Raw genomic sequence first — 27632 nt, forward strand, 5'->3', positions numbered from 1 at the left:
ATACAAGTGCATACTATCTATTAAGTCTCTTTGATGTTTCTGTGTATATGTCCTTGACAGGATCATAGCCTGAGGTCACACACATATCACTATGTTACAAAAATGCAACCACTAAAACAATAGTTTTTGATTGGTACCAGCAGGCATTTGTGTAAAAGTTGTTTGACATCACTGAACAAATGTAAAGTTGTATGACAATAAAGACCAAGATCCATCAAAGAGCCAAAAGGGGCCTTCAGTGAAATTTCTTAAATGCTGATATGGAAGTGATATGGATAGATCAAGGACAAGCTCTCACATTCACCTGAACTGACTCACATTCATACATTGGATTTCTGATTAGTTTTCCAGTGTGATAACACCTTTTATAATCACTTCTTGTAAGTCCCTATGTTTTTCTTGGATGAGCTCACAGACTCAATTTTCTCTCTCAGTCTTTCTTCCCAGTCTTTGCACCAGTTCAGGCTCCGCTCCAGGTTCTGGTAACGAGTAGCTAACTTGTCCAATGCCTGCACTGCCTCAGGCGGTTGTAAGGTCACGCCGGCCCTCTGCACAGCTGCCGAAAACTTGGCTGGAGATGCTGTGGCAACATAACATCTGCAATAAGAGTTTGAGTAATCACTTAGAATTGTAGTAAGTTGATTAAATAACCATTTCCCAGTCAGTTGTTAGCACACCCTGAGGAAGGTGACAGTCACTTTCTACTTCAGCTATGACTGGCACTACTTAAAGTAACTGGACACAGTTTTCCTGTACAAGAAAGTATTATTAGATACACTTTAGGCAGGTGCACTTTCAGTTTGAGCTGCAGAAAAAATGGGTCAATTCATTTGCACACACTGTCCAGCCACACTACCTGCTAGCACAACTTGTGTTGTGTGATCAGTCTAATATTTAATGATTAGTTGCATTTTGGACCTCTTTTGTTTAGACCATTGTTTTAGCTCCAGACTAATTAAAACTGCTTATACCTCCTTAAATTTACACTATAAGCAATCCTGTTTGACTGCACTTAATTTTCAGTTAAACCCTACATTTTTCTTGTACACAGTAGGCCTTTACAGCTTAAAGTGATGCCATCAGCTTTTTTTCCTCCACAAGGCTAGATGACCTGGTGAACCCTATTGGTTCACATCTTACACTGAAGTCAGGAATAGCTTTTGTATGTGGCTAAATAGATAAATACAGTATATATGACCTGTTGAGGCCAGGGCTGTGAGGACAGTTGTAGTGATGCCATACAGCCACAGCTGTGTGAGGACACAAAATATACTGGTTTTCCTCCCAGCATCGCCTCATAGTGTCCAGGATCCCTTCATCAGCCACAGTTCCAGTTGATAAAAACTGTGACAACTGGAAGTTAAACAGATGGAAAAATAATTAAAGTATGGGGGATTGTAGATGGGGAGGTCTTACTAGAAACAAAGAGGATGAGCAAACATTGACGTAAACACTAGGTGCAATAAATGACTGGTACCAGTTGGCGGTGGTTTTCAGACAGAGCATGTCGATGTGAATGTTGAAACTCTTCCATTATTGTCTTCACTAAAGCTCCGTCTCCGTCCAGCAGCAGCCAGAACACTCGCTCCATGTTGTATGGGTCCTACAAGCCAAAATATAGAAACTTTATGCCCTGTCTATGTGTGAGCATGTTCAACACCTCTGTTCAACAGTTTGGTCCAAAACAAGACATCTCAAAAGCCACCAGACATAAAGATTAGCAGAGGAATTCACTACTGTCAGAGGATCTATCTTGATGCTTTTGGTACATCTTTCCCTCTAGGACCACCATCAGACCAAAAACAGCATGCACATGTTTCAGAAAATATCAAACTTCTTTGCCAGATGTTTTACTCAACCACCATCCACGGGTCCAGTCATTAATTAGTACTGTGAAAAAGACCTATATAGCCATGTTTTTATAGCTGCCATTTCTGACAGTTACTTCAAGTCTGTGTGAGGATAAACAATTTCAACTGACATGTCTAAAAACCTTGTTGATATACTTGTAACTATACAATAGTAACTGCAGTACCTGAATGTCTATAGCAGGGGCCAAAGTTTGTATGACATCAGCTGCCATGGAAAAGTCACCTGTGGTTACCGTCCTGTAAACTATGTCATTAGAATTCACCATGGCCACCAGCTTCAGGGGTAATCCCATCTGCTTTACAATGCAGCCAGCTGAGACACAGACACACAGAGAGAGGTAGAAACAAGAAAAATCACAGTCACTTTTAGACTACTGCCCTTGTTCATAGAAATGTTTACTGTATGGAATCAATAAATTGTAAAAGTTAAAGCTGTGGCAGCCTTTGTTTTGTTTTTTTTACATTTTATAGACTAAACAGAAGTGATGGACTAGTGACCTGTCCAGGGTGTATCCCTGCCTTTCACCCAAAGAGAGCTGGGATAGGCTCCAGCTGATCCCTGTGACCCTGGTTAGCAATAAGTGGGTATAGATAATGGATGGATGAATGGATGGATGCATGGATGGATGGACTAAATGACTGTTGGTTAAATACATTTTTTTCTTAGATGAAACAACAAAACTCTAAACTGTACAAATGCTGTAAATACAAATTGAACATGGATTAAAATGTCAGAAACATGTTCTTATAGCAGTAACCAGCCTACCTGCTATGTTTCCAGCCCCTCCAGTGGGTACCACCACCTCCAGCTCAGGCAGGACAGCATCAGCTTTGCTCTGTTCCATATCACTGAGCTCAAGGTACGCATAGATGAAGTGGGCCAGCTGAATCATAACTCTAGACCAGTTGACAGAGTTGAGGCTCATGAGGCCATGGGACTTGACCAGTTCTTGGTCAGCAAACAGACAACGCAGAGACTGGTCTATGTCATCTGAGCTGCCATCGGCTACAGAGGAAGGACGCATATTATTTCACTACAGATCAATAAAACCACGACTACTCTTTTGGCCTCTGTAGGTCTACCTGCAAACACATGGACATTGTCCTCAAGGCAGGTGATCATGTGTTTCTCCTGGACTGGAGTGATGCGGCCTCTGGGATAAACCACCACCACGTCCAATCCTGACAGACCTTTAACACTTTGGATGGCAGAGCCACCTGTGTCTCCTGATGTCCCTGGAGAGGAAGGCCACAAGTGGGCAAATTAATGCTTGGCACTTTGGGACACATCATCACCAACGGCCAATCATTTCATAGTCAAGAATGTGCTAGAAAATGCCACAATATTGCAGTCATGACTGGAAGTGTGACAGTAAAGGAGCTGGAGCCTTAGTCTCATGTATTATTATCATCCAACTGAAATGCCACTTTTCTGCTGTTCTGATTTGGGTTTCAATATCTCCTTTTCTTTTTATTATTGTTAACAGCATCAAATCAGAACAAAGTTTATTTTCTCTATGGTTTAATTTCTGATGTTTGCAGATGTGTTGATGATGATATCATCAGATCAGGAAAGTCATATATGTGCCAAACTGGAGGGCATGGACAAACAGTGTATTGTGTCTAATTGGAAGGACTGGTTGGAAGCCACAATACCCTCTGAAAATATCAGTCAACAGCAGCAGACTGAGAATTAAGGATTTATGTCTTGCGTGAAAGCAGCTGTGCACAACTAGTTTCTCAGTTGTTAGGTGTTGCTTTCGTACCTACAAGAACTGTAGCTCTGCAATTGTCTTTCCTTAGGAAGTAGTCAAGAAAGCGCACAGTGCAGGTCATAGCCAGGTCCTTAAAGGCCAAAGTGCCTCCATGGAAGAGCTCCAGAACCGACAGACCCTCTTTCAGTCGAGCAATTCTGACCACCTCAGGCACCGAGAAACTAGACAGGGCTTCACCAACCAGGACTGGGATGGGGAAAAAGATGACATATTCATTTTCTTGGGGTTTGCAGATCTGTAGCAGGTTTTTTTAAATCATTCTGTTTTAATCATCGAATTTTAAAAGTGTTGTTTGCTTTTGACTACAATTCAATAATCTTAATGAACATTTAATAACATTTGATAACAATCTTTTCAGCACCCTACAGTATGTGCTGTGCCAGTTTAGTTGATTTAATCGTGAATTTTTGAATGCATATTGTGTAGTTAGTAATATTATTTCACAATAGAAAAAATCCATTGAATTTTCACAGCAGCTTAGTTTGCAATATGGACAGCAATGAAGGGAAATTTGTAATGTGTACTGGGCTAGAACATACTACACCACTGATTTTGCCCATCATCATATATATCATATTACATGATGGTGAGTGTTTCTCCAGCTCACCCTCCAGGTCATTTCTGGGTATCACTTGAGTGGGGATGAACAGCGAAGCAACCTCCACCACCAATTTCGCATAGGACAGCCCCCTCCAGCACTTTAGGGTGTCTGGGGTCAGCACAGGCAGGCACTCTGGCATGAACATACCACCATCTGGGGCGTAACCTGAAAACAGCACATCCTGGAAGTCCCAACCATGGACCCCACCCCGAGTACTGCAGTACTGCATTGCACAATCCTATGGACTGGAGACAAAACAATATAAACTGAACAGCATGCTACTGATACTGATTGTGAAACAAAAGTTGTTGTTGTGTTTTTATCAGTTAGGGTGCAATCTGGTATTTTCTCTTTCAGCCTGATCTCAACAGGGTCATACGTGCTTTCATATAATCTGTTAGTTTGTAATTTACAGACTGAGCTCCTGAGGCCTGGGAATCTTCTGAATGGGGGCTTACAAAACATATTATCAAAGCATTGCTTAATTCCACTGTCAGAAAACTCAGTCCGCTAATCTGATCAGGAGTGTGCAAATGCAACATTTATGAGACCTGTGCTGTCAGGGTTATGTGTATATACCTGACCTCAGAACATAGTTATGAGCCATTAGAGTAGCAATTCAAAACTGTAAATGAACAGTCAATGCTGTTAACATTTCACTTTACTAGGGTTCATGACTAAGGATATTGTATGTACAAAGTCAGCAAAGACTACACTAATATACCTGATATCCTAGCAGAAGAACATTCACAATACTTACTTAGCACTCAGTAGTAAAAAGGATTTTAAGGAAACTTTCCTCTTCAACCACTTTCAGAGACACTAATTAATACTCCTCTGGAGGTGACTTGTCCTCGGTCTATGTTATATTAGTTCTACACAAAGATGCGCAGGTTAACTGACAAAGTGTTGACCGCTTCAAGGAAGTTGAACTTTGGAACAACCTAACTGTGGCACTACTTATGATACCGTAGGCTTGACTGATTGACTATTTTCACCTTTTATAGAAAACACGTGATCATGACATTATGATCACTTTAGTGCTTTTGAGTTTTACTGTTCCACTCTTCCACTTTTTATTTGATATGGTTTTACTAAGGAAGAACAAAACCAATTATTCATGTTGCTAACAATGTTTTTGATTATTGTCACAAATAAATTGGGTCCTCTGTTCATGTCATTAAAAGTTTACTAATAATGTTATTACTAAAGTAAATCACCAGCAGCTCCAGCAGCTCCAGACTGAGCAGCTTATCACCTAGCAACTATTCACTACCATAAACCAACTGCTCAAACCCCAAATTAAACACTGCAATAATTCTACAGAGTAGCAGTGCAAGAACTTAACTGACTATTATTCAGCTAAAACAAACATCATTCGGTCCTCTCTTTCCCTTTCCACTCCCTCCGTCCAGGAAATGGCCATCTTACGGGCGCAGAATACCATCACACATTTCGCTACCACCACCACCTCAGAGATCGAGGCTATAATACGCACTATGAAAGCCTCTACATGTGCCCTGGACCCCTTCCCAACATTCCTAATTAAAGCAAACATCTGCTCCATAAGGCCCTTTATTACCACTATTATCAACTGCTCCCTACAATCTAACCATGGTCCACCATCACTCAAAACCGCTCTCATCAGACCCCGGCTCAAAACAAACATCCTTAGACACTGAAGCCTTCTCAAACTATAGACCCATCTCCAACCTGCCCTTCCTTTCAAAGGTCCTGGAAAAGGTTGTGGCAATAAGGCTTCAGGATCACTTCAAACACCACAATATATTCAACAATTGGTTTCTGTCCCTCCTATAGTACAGAGATAGCCCTGGTCAGGGTCACAAATGATTTGTTGATGGCTGCTGACCAGGGTTGTCCATCTATCCTTGTACTGCTGGACCGCTCAGCCGCCTTCAACACATTGGATCTCGACATCCTTCTCCACTGACTCCAGCATTGTGCTGGGGTCTGCGGTTCTATCCTGGAATGGTTCAGGTCCTATCTCACAGATAGGGAAGAGTACGTGGCCCTGGGAGATGCTAGATCAAGGCCCCACACTGTCAACTGTGGGATCCCCCAAGGGTTGGTCTTGGGGCCGACCCTTTTTAATATGTACATGATCCCCCTGGGCCACATCATCAGCAGGCATGAAATTTCATTCCATTTCTATGCTGATGACACACAGGTCTATGTGAGATTGGACCCCCTTTCTCCCACAGCACAAGCACCTGTGGGGTCACGGCACCACCTGCCCTCTCTGCCTGTCTGGAGGAAATAAAGGCGTGGATGGATGAAAACTTTCTCCAGCTTAACAGCAACAAAACAGAAGCTATTCTGATTGGCATTCCACACCAACTCCGGTCCTTCCCCATAAACTGCATTTCATTCTCTGTCTATACTGTCCCCTTTTCTCCCTCTGTAAAAAACCTGGGTGTCACATTTGACCCCAACCTATCATTCGAATCTCATATTCACCACCTTTCTAAAACTGCTTTTTTTTTTTCATCTCAAAAACATAGCCAAACTCCATCTCTCCCTTTCCCTCAGTGATGCTGAGAACCTGGTCCACGCCTTCGCCTTCTCCAGGCTGGACTATTGCAACGCACTCCTCATCGGGATTCCTGGCAGAAGTGTACAAAAACTTCAGTCCATCCAGAATTGTGCTGCCAGGATCGTGATGAGGGTGCGGCAACATGAACACATCACCCCTATCCTTCAGTCCCTACACTGACTCCCCATTCCCCTCCAGGATAGAGTACAAGCCCACCAGTGTCTGTATGGGGATGCACCTCAGTATCTAAAAGAGCTGCTACAGCCTCAATCCTCCTCTAGACACCTCCGCTCCACGGACACACACCTGCTCTGTCCTCCCAGGACTAAGCTGCGCACAATGGGGGACAGAGCATTTAAAGCTGCTGCTCCACAGATGTGGAATACCCTCCCCGACCACCTCAGGGCACCACAGTCTGTGGAGACTTTTAAAAAGCAACATGATGTGCAACATGATTTAACATGAGTTAACATTTAACATTTTAATGTGCAACTGTATAAGTGTCTGTATGCATGATTGTATGTGTATTCTTAATGTTGTCTGTTTTTACCTCTTACTGTAGCACTTTGAGATTTGTCTTTCAAATGGAAAGTGCATTGTAAATAAAATGCATTATTATTATTATTATCAGACAGTAAGTAAATATTCACATCCTTAAACATGATATGAAAATACTACAAACACAACTGAGTTCAAAATAATACTGAATTACATGAGCAAAATGTAATTAAAGAACCAAATGTAAAAGTACACATTTACAGGGTAATGAAGCTGTAAAAATATGTGTGTGCACTAAGAGACACGTATGCACATTAGTCGTTGGTTGTGTGTAAATGAAAATGTAACGTAAAATGCATGTAAATGTTGTCCACAAAGTACCTTTTTGCAAATGCTTGTAAAAGTCAAATCATAAGAGCTGCTCTGAAGTAGAAAAGTAGAAATGGTGGCAGTTTATAAACTGTGATTATGGTACAGTAGGTACACAAAAAGCATATGAGCATGCTCACTGAAACCTTGAGTTGCTGATGGAGAAAACATTTCTTTAATAAGTCTCATTCTGTTTAACCTGTAAGACTTTTCACAGCTATGGTTTTGGCTTTTTTTAAGGAGCATGCTTGGCCAAAGTGCTGTCATTTTCACTACCCCTCCAAATCTAGGCCCAGGTCACCAGAACAACTGTTCACAAAGCAGTTCAATAAAAAGCTTCTTTTTAGAAACTTGTTAATTATTAAGTCAGTAGTGAATATAGTCAGTAGTCAGTTGTCTGTCATTGACAATAAGGCAGCATCAGGCCTCATACCTGCCACCATAGTTTGGATATGCACCATGCAGTCAACACACTCAAAATTCTGCGGAAAGTATTTATTTTAAAACCAAAGATTGCAAATGCAAATTCGTCAGTGCTTTCCAGGTGATAAATCAAACAAAGTATTTAATAATATTGTGACTTAAACTTAATAAATTAAAATCCAATCAAATATGACACTAGTTTTGTTTGATTTTATTTTTAATGACCAAATGAAATGGATGTTTTAGTTGCGGTCCAGATCAGTAATAAATGCCCAACACAGTCTCTCTAAGAGGAAAATTCCCCATGATCCTTAGGACAGCTAAAGGGACAAATGATGAGAAACCAGTAACCAGTCATCCTAACTAGCATGTGGTTGGACTGTGGTAGGAAGCCAGAGTACGCTGGGAAAACCCACACAGACATGGGGATAACATGCAAACTCCACACAGAAAGGCCTCAGTCAAGTGGGATTCAAACTCTGAACCTTATTGTTGTGAGCCAGAGTTGCCTTGCTACCACACCACTGTTCCCCCTTAGCCTAATTTTTCTAGTGTAAAAACCAACATCAGCTTCAGCCTTCTTCGCAGTGTCAAGTTGTGGCACACAGAGAGCACTGGATTTCTCCATCTCCTCCTGCTGACACTGTTGATGGTCAGTCTCCAGCTGATCTTTGGCTGCCCACACACTAGATGATTTTCTGCCTGACTTTATGTTCATTTGCCCCCTCAGTGATTGTGTCTGAATAATGTCAACACGATTATTTTATTGCTCCTTATCAGGTCAGAACCTTGATTGTAAATATCAAACCTGTTTGATACAGATTGCCCCCAGTAGCCAATGACAATGTCTGTGGTCTCCCACGTTATGGGAGACCACAGACGATTTTAAAATCTTCACAGATTTTAAAATCGTCTGTGTCCCCAGCCTTAGGACAGCCTCAAGTTCAGTTTTCCCTTGCCTATGCAAGGCTCCGACCCAATCAGGAGCAGTAAAATAATCCTACTGACACCTTGAGGATTGATCAGACAAATAATCGTTGCCACGCCCCAACGATCACCAATCAGACATAAGATCTTCAGTGAATCAGAAGTCAGACTCATCAGATTCATTCATCATTCAGACACACACATGCTGTGGATCTTACTATAGCAATATATTAACTTATGAGTTCCCCAGCCCTCTAACCCTCACACCTCAACCTCACCTGTAGTTACCACAGCTGCATTCATTCAAAGCTTCACCGGTAGGCCACTTTCTCTTCCCCTTAAGTTATCTGTGTGCGCGTGTGGGGGTGTGCCTGTTTAAAGCTTGGTGCAGCCAGCAATGGAAACCACCCCCTGTCCAAAAAGTAGGCCAGTGAGAGTTCAGCTTCACACCAGCCATTTCTTTGAAAACCGCATGCAGAACAGCTTTAACACTGAACGTCCACTATTTGCTGCTGCTGCTTTTATTTCCAGCAAGTGTGAAAACACTGCACACCATGTTCTGCTGTCACAGCTGTAGTTTAGAAAATCTCAGAGGACCTGCAGTGACCAGGAGCCACTTAGTCGTCACGCCTAAACAATTCCCCTTGTAAAACTGTGTTTAACACTCATGCCATGAAGTTAAAGCTCACCTTGTCGCTTCTTCATGTAAAACCTCTAGTGCGGCATCTTGCTCGCCTCATTGTGGTGCGCCAAGCGGCAAGAGGCTCAGTACTGCCCCCTCAGGATGGAGAGCAGAACACAACTTCAGGGACTTAGGGGCTTGTGAGATCCGTAGTACTGTGGTTCAGCGAGACCAGTCCACACAAGCACATAACAGAACGCACCAATGACCACTTACACAAAAGATGTACATACTTTTATTCACATCAGCATAATCATCAGTATATTTGTAAGTATTTTCAAATGTCAATTAAATCCACTAAGAGGAATATTTCCTCAGAACATTGAAAGTTTCATCACATCATTGTACAATGAAAGACGTTTATTTATATCAACATTCATTTTACTGAACATCTGCAAACATGTAAAAACACATGTTTAAGTCTTAACACTGGAGACATTACAAAAATGTGCTTACAAAAGTGGAACCATGCATATAACTGGCAATCATAGACAGCACACGCCCAACACACACACATACACACAAGGTCATCAGGACAGAATAAATATGCATTAAAAAGAGGAGCGTGTGGATGCCATCGTTTAATATTCCGCCGAGCACATGATAAACAAAATGTTAAATTTATTTTTGTTTTGGTCTAATGAGGCTTTTACAGATTATTTTGGACCTTATAATTCAATGGTCAGGTGTGTATATATCTGTATATTTATATAAGTGTGTGTGTGTGTGTAGAGCCTCTTCTAATATAAACCTGTTAAATGAATGTGTCGTGAGCAGTCAAGACATTTCAAAAGCACTGTGTTGTTACACGCTGTATGTTTCTGCATGTTAAAAGCAAACGAGCATTCACACACCCAACTCTCCACAATATTAAAGACTACTTATATATACTTATGTACTGCTAATAGTGTTTTTAAACAGGATGGTCAAAGGGAAAATGAGAAGTTTCTAATGAGTGTTCATGAAAAAACAAAATGATAATAATTACATATTACATGAATAATTCAGTTGCCCTGTGAATGATGTCTTATCATTCTGGGCATGTATAAGAAGGGTCATATTTGAAAATCCTTTACTGTGGTAAAGGTGTGAGTTACAGGGGCCTCCTCAGTAGGAATTCCTGTTTTATCCTTTCATCCCCATTAATGTGGGAGAAGCACAAGTCACATATGTACACACAATGCCTTCATATCAGTATACATTAAATGTCTCATTAGTATAATCAACATATTTCCAGTCTTCCACATCTTTCAGAGTTGACTCATTTCCTGTTTTCCCACTCAGTAACCATAACATTTTAAAAGCTAGTTTTAGGATATTATATTGCTGGCAAATTCAAACTTGCCTATTTACAGTCCAATTAGAATCCAGACATAACCAAGATCATATGGTATATGCCCAACAACAAGGTAAAATCATGAAACAATGACAATCCACACTCTGTCAAGCTGTGCTGGTAATTCACACTGTACATTATTAGCCTTAACCAAAGGTAATCATTCAATGACACCTGGGCTCAATCAGTTATAACCAAAAACAGACTCATCAGCTGTAGGCCTGTTGTCAATGTAAAACTGATTTAGAACAGCAACTGCACTCTGTGTTTTGCTACTTCAGTTTGCTTGTCACGCCGCTGTGAGGCTTTAGCTGTGTGAACTAACAGATGAAGTGTCAACAGCAGGAAAAAGTTCTTTAATGATAACCATGATTTTAACACTTTAACACTTCTTATTTTAACAGCTATTGGGTGTCATCTGCAAAGGGCATTAAAAGCTGGCACTGAAATTCTGCATGTGTTTAAGCATCAATTAACATTTTAGAACTTAGGTGATTAGCTCCTGAAAAATACATTTGACTTTTTCTCCAAAGAATCAAAAAATAAATAATGTAGCTACCAAAGCTGGTATCGTATCACATTAATATCAGTACACTTCATACTGAGCGTAATTAGAGCTGCCTTGCAATGTTGAGCATGTACGGAGATGAGGCTATTCCTCTGCTATCTGAAAATAATGCACGTTGTCTAGTGATTCACAATGAATGACTATGGTATAAAGTAATGTGGTTAAACTACTACATACACACATATAAACCCAGGTTGAAGAAAAGGCTCAGGAAATAATGGTCAGTGTGAAAGTACCACAGTTCTGTCATGGTTTTAGTATTTTGAGTAATATGACTTCACAAAGAAATTCATCTGCATTTCCAATGGAACAAAAGGTGTTGTGGGGCATAATGCTCAGGAAAGAATGATTAATGCAATATTCAACAGGCCAGGGCCTTCTTTTTTTAAAATATTGGACAGAAAATACATCCAGAAATGCTGTTTCCTGTTTCACATCAAACAGATAAGGCATACATATTTCATATATTAAAAGCACTCAACTTTTAAAAATGACAAAATCTTTAAGAACATGCACAATTGCTCAACCTACATTTGCTTTATCTGACTGCATACATGATTGCAGTGGGATTTTTGTTAAATTCTTGGCTTCTCTGTTAAAACAATTCAACAATGTTTTTATGACTAACATTGGTAGTGTACTGTAGGTTTAATGTGGCTCCCCCTCTCTCACATGTTCAGTCCAAACACCGTTATCTGAGAACAACAAATCTCCATGGGAGAAATGGCTGAGAGAGGAGGAGCACCATGTCACTTAGGTAGCAATTTCCCATTGCAAATGGCATCTCCTCCTCATGCTGAAGAAGCATCAGTTCTAACATGTCTTCTGCTTGATTTAAAAAGTGGTATGCTGGTTATCCCAACACATCCACTGTCCAGGCTCTGCATTGATCAAGTCCGCCCACAAAACATGTTTGACAAAACAATGTTTCTAATGTCTGAGTTCCTACCTACCACATCTGAGCTGAGCAGGAAGGAGGACAGCAGGGAACAGGTTAGGAGTTGTCCTGCAGCTCTTTGGCTTTGGTCAAGATGGTATGGACATCTGAGATGGGGTAATCCTGATGGGATAATCAGGGGAAAAATGATTGCATAAGCCAGTTTATGTCTGCTGTGTGAAGCTTCTGGATTCATGTGTTTTACAAAAGCATTACCTGCAGTAATCTCATGTTCACTGTAAAGTCTCCTACCAATAAGTTATCTCTGATGAGTCTGTAAAGAAAAAAAAAAAAACATATCAGAAATCATGACTCACAGAGTCACAGGCATCTCTTTATGAGTACAAGTAGCACGAACTGAGAAGCTCACATGAGCATCGCACAGCAAACCAGGATGAGGAAGTGGAATCGATCTTCATCAGAAAACAGGGTGTCCCAGATGCGAATGACATCGGGAAGGAGGAATTCCTGAGATAACAACAAGGTCAGCCAGCGGAATGTGAAATACTGGGGTTTGATGTTCTGCTCTTGCTGTGTGAACAGAGAAAATGAGGTGAAGAAACAGTCAATGCAATGTTTTCTGTTCAAAATATACATGGGGACTTCAAATCACGGTAGGTTTCTTTCTTATCTAATGTCCACAGAGGTAATTATTCGTTAGCAGCCTAAAAATCTTATGACAACTTCCTGTGCTCAAAGTTTTTTGTGTCCTTCCACACATTCTTGTTGAGCTGCAGTATATGAAGGGGGATTACCACTCTATCAAAACATATGCACTTAATTTCACTAATTTAGGTTCTGAAGCCTCAGCAGCTTTAGTAGGTATTTGTTAGCCAAAAGAAATTCTACTGTGAACAGATCATTTATATTAGTACAGATGTGTTTTACAATACTGCCATTCTTTATATTGACCTCACCAGCTTGAGATAGAGCTCCAGGTCTTTGTCTTTGAGCATGGAGTATACACTCTCCATTTTGTAGGTGATGCCACACTGAGAGTCATCCAGACTCTTGATAAAGTTGTCTCTGTTCTCTGACATCAGGTTAGTGAAACAGAAGAATGTATCTGCTTCAGCATGCTCTGCACAGTGAAGCACAGAGACATCACAAGGGGATTACACATATTGCACTCAGTATGTGTGAAACACCTTAAATGAACACTTTCAGTTACTGACCTTTCCACTGACTGTTGGGGTCTGTGGCAAAGGTGTAGTAAATTGGCCCAACAATCTCATTCATGCCCTGTACATAGGCAATACCAGGATTGAGTTTGGCATAGATGAAGAGGATCCGCTCTACCACTTCCCAGTGTGCTTCACTCCCATTCGGCAGCACCTCATATTCATTAGATGGATACAGGTTCAATGCCTTTCCAGGAGAACTGACCTGGGAGAACATATACATAGATCTGTGTGTCTCTCTGAAGTTGTGGCAGCAGGCACTGAAAGTTGATTTGGAACATTTGAATTTGTATTTCATTTATTATTGGAATTAATCTTCTTGAAAATGTACTCAAATTTTTGAATTTGCAAATACAGAAACTATACATATACACTACCAGTTGAATGGACATTTTCTCATCCAATTCAACAGGAAACTGTTGATCATTTAAATACAGTGTACAGTGGCTTCACAAAAGACCCAGGCCAATTAAGACAGTGAAAAAATTTTTATAATCAAAACCATGGCACCATGTCTTTGCTGCACTTCACCTGTTCCTGAACAATCTTGTTGGTACTTGGAGAGTAACAACAATCCACTGGAAGGAACAGACGAGATCCAATTCAACTTAGACTTTCTGAACTCTAACTTTACAATGAGACACAATCACATTTATTAATTATTATTAAGTAGAAAATAATTAAGTACTTAAACCAACTCTTATCTGACCCTTACTTTAAACCAAGTAATCTCTTTAAAATTCAGTGATGTACTTGGTGGGGACTTTTGTCTCCACGAGGAAGCTGAATCCCCACATCACTGTATAAACAAGATTCAGTCCCCAAAGTGTAGTACAGACATGGTACACACACATACAAAATAAAGACTTACATTAGTGACTCCACTGCGGTTGCGGTTAACGGTCTGTGCTTTCAGGGTTGTTTGTTCGACTCGTCGACGTAGCGTCTCATAGTCATTCTGCGGGTCCAAGATAAGTTGGCAAGGATACTCAGTTGGACGCTGGAAGAACGCCATGTCGGGGTACAGCCGCCTAGAAATGTACATTAACTGGTTTTTAGCTTCACTACCACCCAAAAGTTTTGACACATTTTCTCACTGAGTTCAATGGAAAAGTGTGCAGGTTGTTACTGTATTTAGAGCCCTTTAAAGGCTGGAATAATTTTAATTTAATATATAATACAGTACACAATTACAGGCTATGGCCTTTTTTAAAATCATGTGTATTGTCAAGAACAAACTAAGAACATTAAAGTCCTACCTTACATCCTTGTCAATTTGCAGCAGAATTTCATTGTCTTTGAAGTAGGTATTCCACCTGCTCTCAGGGTTTGGATTTAGAGGCTGGCAAAAAACCAAAACAAAGACAGATTTTTAAGTATATAGCAGTAATAATAGTAGTAGTATTAATAGAAAGATAATACAAGCTAAACTTTATTAATGCCCTGAAAAAGAAATTCAAGTAGAAGTAATAGTAGTAGTAATATAAAGATCAACTAAACTTTATTAATCTCCAAAAAGAAATTCAAGTAGAAGTAATAGTAGTAGTAATATAAAGATAAGATCAACTAAACTTTATTAATCTCCAAAAAGAAATTCAAGTAGAAGTAGTAGTCAAAAGTGAAATTTACAACTGAGCTAAATGTCAAATCAATGTTTATTAGTCAAAATCTTTTTTTTATCTTTTTAATTTTTTGTCCTTTGATACACCTTACTTGAGGGGATTACTACAGTGTGAAGACGTATGTACACTCAGAAAGCTATAAATATTTGTGTTGACACAAATGAAGTGTGACATGCTACATTCATTACATTCAGCTCCGCCCTAGCCTTACAAGTCCTGATGAGTGTCAGTTACAGCCTAACTAGTTTATGACATTGGACACAAAAGGTTTTATAAGAATAAAGTCAAAATGTCAATATTAAATATGAAATACAACATTAAAAATAATGTCAAGATGTTGAGATTAAACACTAAATATGTCAAGAATAAACTCAAGCCCTTTGGTCCATTAAATCAAGTTAGGAGAGCAAGGTGTTCCAGGCATGTCCCACCGGGAGGAGGCCCCAGGGAAGACCCAGGACATGCTGGGGGGGACTAGGTCTCTTGGCTGGCCTGGGAATGCCTCGGTGTCCCCCTGTAAGAGCTGGAGGAAGAGTCCAGGGAAAAGGAAGTCTGGGTATCCATGCTTAGGCTACTGCCCCCGCAACCCGGTCCCGGATAAGCGGAAGAAGATGGATGTATGGATGGAGAAAAACTCATCTTCACACCAGTGGTGGACTGGTAATCTGGCATATTGGGCATCTTTCTAGTGGTCTGACTCAGTCTGGGGGCTAATATAATTAAATTTATCAATTTTAAACAAAAAAATGTTTTGGCCAACAACCGGCCCATTGGTTCACACACTAAGGGCGTATGCCACAATAACTTGATTTAATGGACTAAAGGAGTTGACGTTATTCTTGACATTGCATTTACACTTTAAACTTGACATTTAAACTTTATTCTCAGCATTTTATTCTTCACATTATATTTAGTCTGTAGTCACTGCTTTGAAAAGAGAACACCAGCACAAAGGATACTTCACTCACATGGTCCTCCATAGTCACATCTTCTCTGGAAAGGCCTAGGTTGGCTTTTGCAATACCAGGCTGGATGATCATTTCTTTTAAGAATTGAGAGTACACCTCCCTATGAGACACAGTTTTGATTAACAGATCATTATTCATATTTCAACAGTTAATCAAATATAATAAACATACAAATATGTGTGTACCCATTTCAATAAAAACTAAGTGTATTTTAAACATATCAATTACATTTAGCCTAATGACTTTAGATGTTGGCATGGTGGTTGAGTGGTTAGCACTGTTGCCTCACAGCAAGAAGGTCGTGGGTTCGCAACCTGGCCTTTCTGTGTGGAGTTTGCATGTTCTCCCTGTGCTTGCGTGGGTTCACTCCGGTTTCCTCCCACAGTCCAAAAACATGCATGTTAGGTTGACTGGTGAATCTAAATTGCCCGTAGGATTGAGTGTGAGAGGTTGTCTGTCTTTGTGTGTCTCTATGTGGCCCTGTGATGGACTGGTGACCTGTCCAGGGTGTACCCCTGCCTTTCACCCGAGAGAGAGCTGGGATAGGCTCCAGCAGATCCCCGTGACCCTGGCTTTCAGGAAAAAGCAGGCACAGAAGATGGATGGACTTTAGATGTCTCTAACTGCATCTTTACAAACAGGCCATATTTGCCTCTGTCCTTTAACAGGTTGTTTTGGAGGTTATTAATAAATTTCATGAGCTGAAGATTGGTGCTGTCACAACTGGCACCACTTGCTATTGAGAACTCACTCACAGTGGTGTGCACAAATAAAACATACTATAAATTTCACCAACTGGTTGTTTCTAGCAATGTTAAAGAAGGAAAAATGGGAAAATGGCAGCCTTCTTTCCCAGCTAGTTTAACTATTAGAGAACACCATAATAAACAGCATCAGCCTTGGTGTGTCACAGCTAAAGAGGGCATTTTTATTTTTTTCATTTTTAGTGAGCTAACAACATCAAGGAAATATAATCAGCAATAGTGATTACAGTAGCTGATTTTGTGGTTGCCTAGTGACACAAAAAGATTCTTTATTTTTCAAACTTGCAAGGTGTCTGATCAGACTAATGTGTGCAGCTTACCTCTGCTTTTTGAGGAATGATTCCCATAATGTCTGATCAAGAGGTAGGTAATTAAGAAGGATCTAAAAACGGGGGAAAATCAACAGCACAAATCAAGAACAGATCACAACATGTTTGCAGGAATATATTGTCAAATTGGCAATAATCTGACGTGTTGCTGGTAGCTTGAGAGTGCTTACAACAGTATCAAAGGCTTTGGATACATATTCTGCCTTTTGTGCATGATTGTGTATGGATAAAAGCTTTGTAAAGTGTATTTTGAAAAGTGCTACCATAAGTCACACCAGAGTATAAGTCGCTTTTAGCAAAAACAGCCTTGTTGAACAAACAAAAACAAAAACAAAAACAAAAAAAAAAACAAACGTCACTTCAGTGTATAAGTCGCATTTCTAATTATAGTCTAAATTAGCCTATGAAGAACGTAGGCTAGACATAATAAGCAGAAGTGCATTATGAAATTCATTCATCTGTGTCAAGTAACGCTAAACAACTGTGCTAACATCAGGGTGGGGGAGATGAAGCAGTGTCTCCTCCTCCTCTCTCAGGTTGTCTGATTGATTGACTGTTTGAACTTTTCCCTTTTCAGAAATTTGTTTATTAGCCATAATTCCCAAGTGGTCCAGACCCTCCATAACCATGAATTACAGGGTCTGTCTCATATCTTTATTTCTCCTGTAGTCAAACCAGGAGAGACTATTTCGAAACAGATTTTTCTAATGAACTCAAAGATCAGCATTAGCTACCCCACCCCTTTTTCTGCAGAAGGTCGAACAGCACATACCCAAATTAAACTAGGTGTTGTCTTTACATTTTAAGGGTTATATTGATGACCTTGGTGTCGTTTAAAGGAAAAGCTTTCCAGTTTATTATTTCACACTAAAATATGAAATATGACTCTCCTCCCCCCTCTAGCTTCGACCACTGTGTGCCCACCGTTGTCAAGGAAACTTAGTGCGGCGGTGGAGGCCATTTAAATCCCCTTTACGCCTCGTCGGCCATGCAGTGTGATAGATTGCTGGAAAGGGCTTCTCATTGGCTATAATATACGTCAGTCATCATTGACAAACAATACGACTGGCTGATTCTACTGTCAATAGAAGTTGTCCTCTCCCCCTGGTGGGATTTGCCCTCAGTGGTGATTCCTATTGGTTTCATGTTTACTTACGCTGTAAAACGAGAATTACGTATGTAACTGCGGTTCTATGAATCCTGAATGACCGCCAGAGGGCGGTGCTGCAAGCACTGAATGTTCCCTTCGCACATGCGCAGTTCGAGTAATTATATCAACAAAGTCACGTGTGACCCTGGATGACCCCCAGAGGTGATATATTCCGGCGTCATCCAAGGCTCTGTTCCTACAGATTCTTCTCGCTGGAACGCGAGGATTCTGAGGGACAAGAGAGCTCTGGCGGTCATTCAGGATTCATAGAACCGCAGTTACATACGTAACTCTCGTTCTATTTCATCCTTTCTGACCGCCAGAGGGTGGTGCTGCAAGCACTGAATGACTTATATCAGCGAAGTCACGAAGAATCCAGAGTATCCCCCTCAAGGAGAAGACCCCAAGGCCTCTGGCCGGAGGACCACCTCCAGCGGCTGCGGGGTTACCACATTCAGCCTATAGAATCGGGAAAATGTGCTGGGTGATGTCCATGAAACAGCAGCACATATATCGGCCAAGGGTACTCCTCTCAAGGCCGCCCACGATGTTGCAACACCTCTAGTGGAGTGACGCTTACGGGTTGGTTGCGGTGCGAACTAGACAGCACCTTCGGGAGGAAGGCTGTGTTCGGCCAAAGCGTAACGCCCAAGTCGTCCGGACTCCATCTCAGGCACATGTCACTGACCGACAGGGCATGCAGCTCGCTGATGCGTTTTGCCGAGGTAATGGCCAGCAAAAACGCAGCTTTACGCGATACCCACTTCAGTTCTGCCTGTAACAACGGCTTGAAAGAGGGCCTGCACATGGCCTCCAGCACCAGCGGCAGGTCCCATGCAGGCGCACGGGGGCGCGTCGGGGGGTATAAGCGCCGAGCACCCCTCAGAAAAAGAGACACCAGGCTATGACTTCCCACTGTACTGTGGCTCACCCGAGCATGGTGACATGATATTGCAGCCACATAAACTTTCAGGGTAGAGGGGGAACGGCCCCTCTCCAGGAGGGACTGAAGGAAGTCCAGGACGGGCTTGATCCTGAAAGCCCCTGCCCACCCTCAACGGACCAGTAGCAGGGTGGGTTCTACACGGCCGCCGGTCCCTCAGAGCTGCTGTCCGAACTCTGAAAGTAGGTGGGGGAGCCATGGGTCTACTAAGGCTCGACAGCTGCTGTCTGGTCTCCCGAGCCTGAATGGTGCGCTCCAGCGCCGCCGATGCAGCTGCCCCAAGCAATTGCCCCAGTTCCACAGGGACACTACGGAGGACTTTGCGACACTGCTCAGTCAGTGCTGACTGTGCCAGCCATATCTGACACCGAGTCTGGACAAGAAACGACATCATCCTACCCAGCTCACGGGTTAAGAGGGCAAAAGCCTGCAATGATGTATCGCTGAATGCCATAGCGGAAGCCGCATCTGTGGTGTCCGGCAAGGAGGCCGATAAGGCAAACATCAGGTGCGTCAGTGAGTTGCCCAGACGGCCAGCATGTGCACCAGCGTCATAGGCCCTTGTCACCAGGTCATCCGTGACCCGACATTGGGGCCGCGGGCACCGGACAGTGGGGTGCAGAGCCTCCTCAGGTGTCACAATGAGGGAGGCAACAGCTGGCTCCACTGCTGGCATATGTGCCAAGCCAGCCTCCGCTGCGTTGTGCATGGATGCTAGGACTCGACCACCTGCTGAAAGCCGAGACCTGGCTCTCGGGTCCCTCCAGCAGGATGGCGCTGCTGCCGCTGCTGGAGGATCTGGGTGTTGAGCCAAGAACACAGATCTCATCTCAGCTAATTCTACTGACAGCCGGTCAACCCTCGAGGAAAGCCCACGTCCGGTTTTGGTCCTTTTCCTTTCCGTTGTTACCACGGGCTCAGCCAGGCGCCTTGACCGCCGCAGTGGCCCTAACACCACTCGTCCTGAGGGGGGGAGGTCACCCTCGTCCCCCGGTGTCAGCAGTGCCAACCTGGCTAATCTCCGTGCACGAGGCAAGTAGCTGCAGTTCATGCATGGGTTGTCAGATAATCCGTCCCTTAGGTGATCCGGGCCGAGGCAGGCCGGGCAGAGGTCGTGCCCATCATCCGGCTGAAGTATGTCACCACAGGTCGCACAGCAGTGAGCCCCCTCCATGCTGAGAGGCTTCGCTGTCTGTCCCAGAGCAAGGCGGCTGGTACCTCCCTGTCGCTGCAACCTCAACCAAGGGGAACAATCCAGCTGCCGAAAAACCGGGAGCGGGGAGCGCGAACGCTGCCGTCACCAGCAGTGGCTGAAGGTGCCGCCTGTATTTCCTTTTTTTTGGTAAATTATAAAGAAAGCAGCTACAGCGTCTCAACCGCAGGGGAGAAACGATGCAGCAAAACCAAATTGGGAGCGGGGAGCGCGAACGCTGCCGTCACCGGTAGAGGCCGAAGGTACCGGTTGTACTTCCCTCCTTTTTTTTTTTAAATTAATTATTTTATTAAGAAGTCAGCTACGGTGTCTCAACCGCAGGGGAGCAACAATGCTGCAAAACAAAAGTGGGATAGGGGAGTGCGAACGCTGCCGTCACCAAGAGGTGATGAGATCACTCCTATTCGAAACAACTATGGCGCTCCCACCGCCGCAAGAAAACGATGAGTTTAGTGACCTAAGAGGGAGCGGGGAGCGGAAATGCTACCGTCCCCCGTAGAGGCTTCAGTTGTAGCCCTGTCAAAGAAATCAACTGCAGCGGTTCAACCACAGTGAAAACCACGCTGCGCCAAAGCAAAGTGGGAGAGGGGAGCACGAACGCTGCCATCACCAGTATACGGTCACACTATCGAACCGAAAAATAACTACGGTGCTTCTACTGCAACGAAGAAACGATACGGAAGTCACCTAGTGGGAGCGGAGAGCGCAAACGCTACCGCCACGAGTAAATGTTTGTGATATTGATAACCGGGACGCCGTTATGGCTGCCTGCGCAGCAATCAAACCATGCAGCAAACAACAAGTATGAGAGGGGAGCGGAAACGCTACCGTCACCACCAGTACACAAATTACTTCTACGAAAAATAACTACGGCGTTTTCCCCGAGGCAACAACCAATGCGTCCAATGCCGAAAAAATGGGAGAGGGGAGCGCGACCGCTACCGTCACTAACAAATTGGGCACGCCAAACAGAAAACAACTTTTTCTGCTGCGGTACATCCACAGCGAAAAAGCGCACAATTATTACCTCCTGGGTAATGTATCAGCGAGAAACTCCCGAATCCACAGTCGCAGCCCCTGGAGGGCGGAATCCCGCTTCTCCGACCACTGTGGTCACGGAGCTCCCAGCAACTGGTAAGGAGTGTGCCGCTTGCTAAGCAATCAGCCACCATGCGAACTGCGCGCGAGAAGAAAAGAGGAACAGAGCCTGGGATGACGCCGGAATATATCACCTCGGGGGGGGGGGGTCATCCAGGGTCACACGTGACTTTGTTGATATAATTACTCGAACTGCGCATGTGCGAAGGGAACATTCAGTGCTTGCAGCACCGCGCTCTGGCGGTCTGAAAGGATGAAATAGAACGTAACAAGCATGTTTGATTGAGGCCTGATGTGATTCACAGAAGTTTGCTATGTCAATCGTTGGCAGTTCTTGTCAATTCAAAATCGGCGAAATCAACCGTAAAACGAACCAGATTACAGCTTTTTCATGAGGACGGCGATGGTTTATGGATTTACTGAAGAATAATACGTTTGTTGGACTAAAACATGGATGCACTATGTTCTATTCTAACGAACAAAATGACTGGATGTTTCTGTGCATGTACGAAGTAACACGACAGAAACATTGTTGGGTCTCTAACATCCACCAGTTCTGTGATGTCATCATGGAGGAGTGGAAGAGGATTCCAGTGGCAACCTGTGAAGCTCTGGTGAACTCCATGCCCAAGAGGATTATGCCAGTGCTGGAAAATAATGGTGGTCACACAAAATATTGACACTTTGGGCCCAATTTGGACATTTTCACTTAGGGGTGTACTCACTTTTGTTGCCAGACATTAATGGCTGTGTGTTGAGTTATTTTGAGGGGACAGCAAATTTACACTGTTATACAAGCTGTACACTCACTACTTTACATTGTAGCAAAGTGTCATTTCTTCAGTGTTGTCACATGAAAAGATATAAACTATTTACAAAAATGTGAGGGGTGTACTCACTTCTGTGAGATACTGTACCAGTAGCACACTGCTCAAAGCCCATTTCTTATCCAAAACTAAGAGTTTTCTGGATGAAGAACTTTTTAAAGAAAAGTTTAAAATAACTAGATGTGATCTACAACATCAGCCAACATGAACCAGGACCTCCAGCCCAAACAGTGCCACTGAATCATGGCCAGAAACAAAGAAAATTCCCCAAAAAGGAGGGACACGTCCTCTGCAGGAAAAGAACCCAGAGTCCAGCTAAGTAAACTCTCACTAGTGGCATTAGCTGGTGTCTCTGTCTAATTTTAAGGTCATAAGTCCAAATCTTAAGGTAGCTTTTCCTTGCCAAATTGTCATTTGAAGCACAAAGTAATTCAGAGCTAAACCTAACATGATTTAATTTCTTTTCAACCACCGTTGTCCTGTTAACTGAACTATGCACCTAGTCTTAAAGACTTAATGTGTCTCCCTACAATAGTTTCCACTGACTTGGAATTCCCTCCTTCTGATGTGAAAATGTAATAATAATTATTTACTATTTGCTGATTTTCTCCCATAACAGCTTGGTGCCCCATATAGGATTAAGGTATTCTTACAAGGTATTAACACTCAAGAGTAGACATAGCCACGCTACAGTCCTCACTTCTCAGGTGAACTGGAAATTGTTCCTAACCACCATTATAAGGGATAGCTCATTTCCCTTATGACTGTGCAGAAGCAGGAGTGGGTGATCAAATCATAAGAACACAAACTCATATGTACTTTTCTACATCTCATGCATCTGTTCTACATTTGTGTTAACTCTGGTACAATCACTCTGTTAGGCTACAGCAAGAGTTATGTTGTTAAGTAGCTATGAAACAAGGAAAACATACAAGCACATTAGATCCCGACCAGTATATCGTTTTGCCGATATGATCCTATCGCATATATCGGTATCTGCAAACATGCCGCCAATATTAAAATTTTTTAATGTGCGTTTAAAATGTGTTTATGTGTATATATATATGGTGTTTATGTATACTGTATTCTAGTGAAATTCAGTACTAGTGAAAAGTTTAGATACACTTGAACAGGCAATGGCATTTAAATTTGTGTGTCCAAACTTTTGACTGGTACTGTACTATTATATACACGTAAATGATATCAGCCGATATTGCTATCAGATTTTTTCTTACTTAGTAATATCGGTATCGGCCCCAAAAAACCCATATCGGCCTGGTTATAATGCACATAGCCTTGCAATTCAGTTGAAAGGGGCCGCCACCTGTGCAGTTAGACACAGGCTAGTTAGACAACACCAAACACACTTCCACCACCACTTCTGGCATCACGTCAGTGTGCAAAGAAAACACTCAGAGCATTAGTGTATTTATTTCTAAAGACATAAGGCTGTTCAGTGGTGGAAGAGTTCAAAAACATGTCAACATCCTGGAGCCCAAATATCACATTACTATCAAACTAATTATCTAATCTAGGACATTTTAAGACTTTTTAAGGGCTAGAATTCAATTCATGATTAGATTTGAGACACTTTGAAGACGTAGAAACCTTGCTAATGGTATTAACCATATATAGTGAGAATTATCAATATCAATTGGTATGGGGGAAAAAAAAAAAACTTATCTGTTCTTTACTACATTCATTGTTCCCTCAGTTTTGACCAGCCTGTTAAGCACTTCTGCCTAGTGGTTCACAATGCCACAGAGGACTACAGTCAGCACATGTCAAGGATAATTAAATCAAACAGGATACTCCTGACCACAGTTTGGAGCCACTACAAAGGCTCTGAATACTTTGGCAGATTGGAGATTTGATGATTTTTAATAAATTTGCAAAAGTGTCCAAAAACATATTTTCAATTTGTCATTTAGAATAGTGTAAGATGACGGGCAAATTCTATCAATGCAAAATGAAACCTACAATGTAATTAACAGCTAGGGTTGCAAATAAAGTATGAAAGGTCTGAATTTTAAGTAAAGAATACGAAGCCCAGTGTGGCAAACAGTAAGTTACTGAACTTACCTTCCAACAAAGCGCTCGTATCCCTCCTTCAAATGGAATGCCTGGGTTGAATTAAAGCAAACAAACAAAAATGTGAGTCAAAAAAAGAAGATATATTATGCTAATGTCATTACAAGGTACATCAAGGTGTAGACGTTACCATTGAAGCACAGCTCCCTCAGTGTTTTCAAGTTTATGTTCTCTTCACTTAAGGCCACTTTGAACTCCTGAATTCTGACAAAAGAGTCATCACATTGTTAGAACCAATTTAAATACTACCTAGTGAAAATACCGCTTATACTAATAGGTCAATACCGTCAAGGCATTATTGTTGTCGTTATTTGGTGTAAAAACATGCTTTCTGACACAACCCGAAAGCTTTAACTATAGAAAGTTTATATGATTATTTCTGCATTTTTGGGAAATAATTACTGTATGTTCCGGGCTATAATCACATGGGAGTATTTGTTGCTTTTAGCAAAAAATAGCCTTGTTGAACAGAAAAAAAACATATATGTCACTACGGTGGATAAGTCGCATTTCTAATTATACTAATTATAGTCTAAATTAGCCTATGAAGAACGTAGGCTAGACATAACAAGCAGAAGTGCATTATGAAATTCATTCAAGTAATGTTAAACAACTGCGCCAACATCAGGGTGGGGGAGATGAAGCAGTGTCTCCTCCTCCTCTCTCAGGGTGTCTGAATGCTGACACTCACTCCAAACTGTGTTTCAGCTGCAGACGTTATTACCTGCACTTTAGCTTACTTTTGGGCAGTATCTTCACTGGTGTTATACTAGGAGTTAGTTTAGTGTCAACATAAATGTTTTTACTTTTTCGGTGGTACAATATTATCTTTGAGTCAAGAGTGCCATCTAACACTGCTGACTACTGGAAAAAAAAAAAAGACAAATTATACACTATAGTTACTTTGTCGCAGGACAAACCAGAGGAGTATAAAAAGTAAATACGGTATTTGCTTTCTTGTTACATGAGAAGATCAAAACTCTTCTCAAAAGATTCAGATTTTGATCTGACTAGACTCCAAACATACCCACCACATTTGAGGTGTGGCGTTAGTGTACTGGGCTTAGACGTTTCATTATTACAACTGTTTGCTGGCAGCTTTGCACCTACATACAAGGTCCTTATAATCTGCCTCTAGTTGTGTTTCAGATGTAGTAGGTTTGACCAAAGAACTGACTTTCCCACATGGCTTCATTTAAATGTCAAAAATTCTAATTAGCTACATTAAAGTCAAAAACATCATTCAAGGCCCAAAAGAGTTTAACTTAACAATTTCACAAAAATATAAGAGTTTGTGTGGGAGGACTTTTAGGTTTCAGGCTGGAATCCACTGGCCTAAAACCACAGCTACAACAGTAAAATGCTACTGAACACATGGATGCATTAGCATTAACACCCTACACAAATAATACGTGCAAACCATACATATATAATTGATCTTGTCATTTACATTTTAGATTGACACTGCGTGTTGAATACTGGACAACGCAATTACACAGCAAATGTGATTAGAACAGTCTTTCCAAACTGAGTCCATGACTTTTTGGTCATTAGTTTACTTTAACGTCAGGACCCCAGCTCATCTGGTAATCACATTTGTGTTCAGTCTTGCATATGTCAGCAAATACAGCTAGCTGTGTATCAGCTGATGAGCTAACAGCGAGCTAGCGTCGCTCATTAAATGTTGCTGAAAAGCACCGCAGGCATCGCTCTTTTGATACTCGGTGTGAAGCTTTAAAGTAAGCACAGTCGTGTTAGTATGTACGTGTACGTCTTTGCAGCTCCTGCCTGAAACCTAGACTTGTGTTTGGTTAGCTGTTGCTGCTAGCCACCCCTAAGTTAATGCGGTGAGGATGCTAGCGTCCGCAATAAATGACGCTCCGCCGGTTCCCTGCTGTCCGTGCGTCCCGCAGCCCCATGTAAGAGCAAACACTCCGCTATTTCACCTGTTTTTGTACGCGGTAGACATGTCCTGGCAGGCGGCGACCGTGCGATCCTCCAACTGTTTCCAAAAAGGGTTGAATTATTGGTCAGAGAGAAGTCCTCCTATCACTTCCGTCTTCAGAGCCTGTGGGCAGCCCTCACGTCGCTGCTCGGCTCCAGTCTATGGAAGTATGTCGAAGCCAAAAGTTTTGAGAGGCACAAACCTGGTGTTGGCAGTGCGACGCTGAAGCTTCTAGTGCTTCAAACCCTGAACTACAACTCCATAAAACCGCTGCTTCAAAGCATGCGTTGGTGCGAAAAAAAGCACATCACATATGACGTCAGAAGCAGCAACTGCTGACTGGGTCGCGGTCCAATCAGGTGGTTCACTGGCGCTGCCTCTCTGTTTCCAATTTAGCGCCTTTGTCGCTATATTTCGGGCGGATTCAGACTCCTCTAGCAACAATTTTTGAAAAAAGCGACTAGCGACGTTTTCTGGTGTTATTGGAGACCTTTGAAGAGTCTGACGTGAAAGCACGTATCCTTCTTACTCTTCTCAACGAGGACTCCTACACTGTCCCAAACCCCACGAGAATGCAAATCATTTTTACAATGCCAATGTTTTTCAGTTCCAACTTCCTGACATTTTTAAGGAGGGGGCTTCAAAGGGAGGGACTATTAGACCATGATTTGCAAACCGCAGTCCACCGAGAGCCATTGGAGAAGCGGTCAACTTGCACTCCACCAAAGTGCACTCTACTGACTCAGTCCGTTGCTCACCATGGACATAAATTCCCGTAAAAGTTCTTCTGGAACTCCTAAACCACAAATGAGTCTGTGCTCTCTGCCATTGTTTATTCAGAAAGAAGCAATTTCTAAATGACTTTTTGCTGCTTTAGTAGCAGCTGAAAGAAGCTAACAGCTAGCGTTAGCTAGCTAACATTAGCAGTAACATTATTGAGTATATAACGCTCACTAACAG

At 42.2% G+C, this 27632-nt stretch overlaps 2 protein-coding genes across 4 annotated transcripts; both read right to left on the reverse strand.

Annotated features, from left to right (window-relative positions):
• Position 1: 1 nt before the first annotated feature.
• thnsl2 (threonine synthase-like 2) lies at positions 2 to 9751 on the reverse strand. 2 transcript variants are annotated; one of them, XM_026296688.1, is made up of 9 exons: positions 9708 to 9751; positions 4254 to 4492; positions 3638 to 3832; positions 2955 to 3107; positions 2638 to 2877; positions 2036 to 2184; positions 1478 to 1603; positions 1199 to 1353; positions 2 to 597 (listed from the first exon to the last, which is right to left on the reverse strand). In XM_026296688.1, exons 2-9 carry the CDS (start codon positions 4474 to 4476, stop codon positions 372 to 374), a joined length of 1467 nt encoding a protein of 488 aa, XP_026152473.1. In that variant the 5' UTR covers positions 4477 to 4492; positions 9708 to 9751; the 3' UTR covers positions 2 to 371. The 2 variants fall into 2 exon arrangements, with proteins under 2 accessions (XP_026152473.1, XP_026152472.1); XM_026296687.1 differs by lacking the exon at positions 9708 to 9751 and adding an exon at positions 5008 to 5153.
• A 166-nt stretch (positions 9752 to 9917) lies between these two features.
• tbc1d13 (TBC1 domain family, member 13) lies at positions 9918 to 26980 on the reverse strand. Of its 2 annotated transcripts, none has more exons than XM_026297665.2 (12): positions 26674 to 26980; positions 24858 to 24931; positions 24719 to 24759; positions 17397 to 17458; positions 16313 to 16412; positions 14982 to 15064; positions 14594 to 14753; positions 13717 to 13927; positions 13459 to 13622; positions 12912 to 13009; positions 12758 to 12815; positions 9918 to 12664 (listed from the first exon to the last, which is right to left on the reverse strand). In XM_026297665.2, the coding sequence occupies exons 1-12, from the start codon at positions 26694 to 26696 to the stop codon at positions 12599 to 12601; spliced, it is 1140 nt and encodes a 379-aa protein (XP_026153450.1). In that variant the 5' UTR covers positions 26697 to 26980; the 3' UTR covers positions 9918 to 12598. The 2 variants fall into 2 exon arrangements, with proteins under 2 accessions (XP_026153450.1, XP_026153449.1); XM_026297664.2 differs by having other exon boundaries at positions 12912 to 13072; positions 26674 to 26978.
• Positions 26981 to 27632: the final 652 nt, after the last annotated feature.

Source organism: Mastacembelus armatus, chromosome 12, assembly GCF_900324485.2.
Source record: "Mastacembelus armatus chromosome 12, fMasArm1.2, whole genome shotgun sequence".
NCBI lineage: Eukaryota > Metazoa > Chordata > Actinopteri > Synbranchiformes > Mastacembelidae > Mastacembelus > Mastacembelus armatus.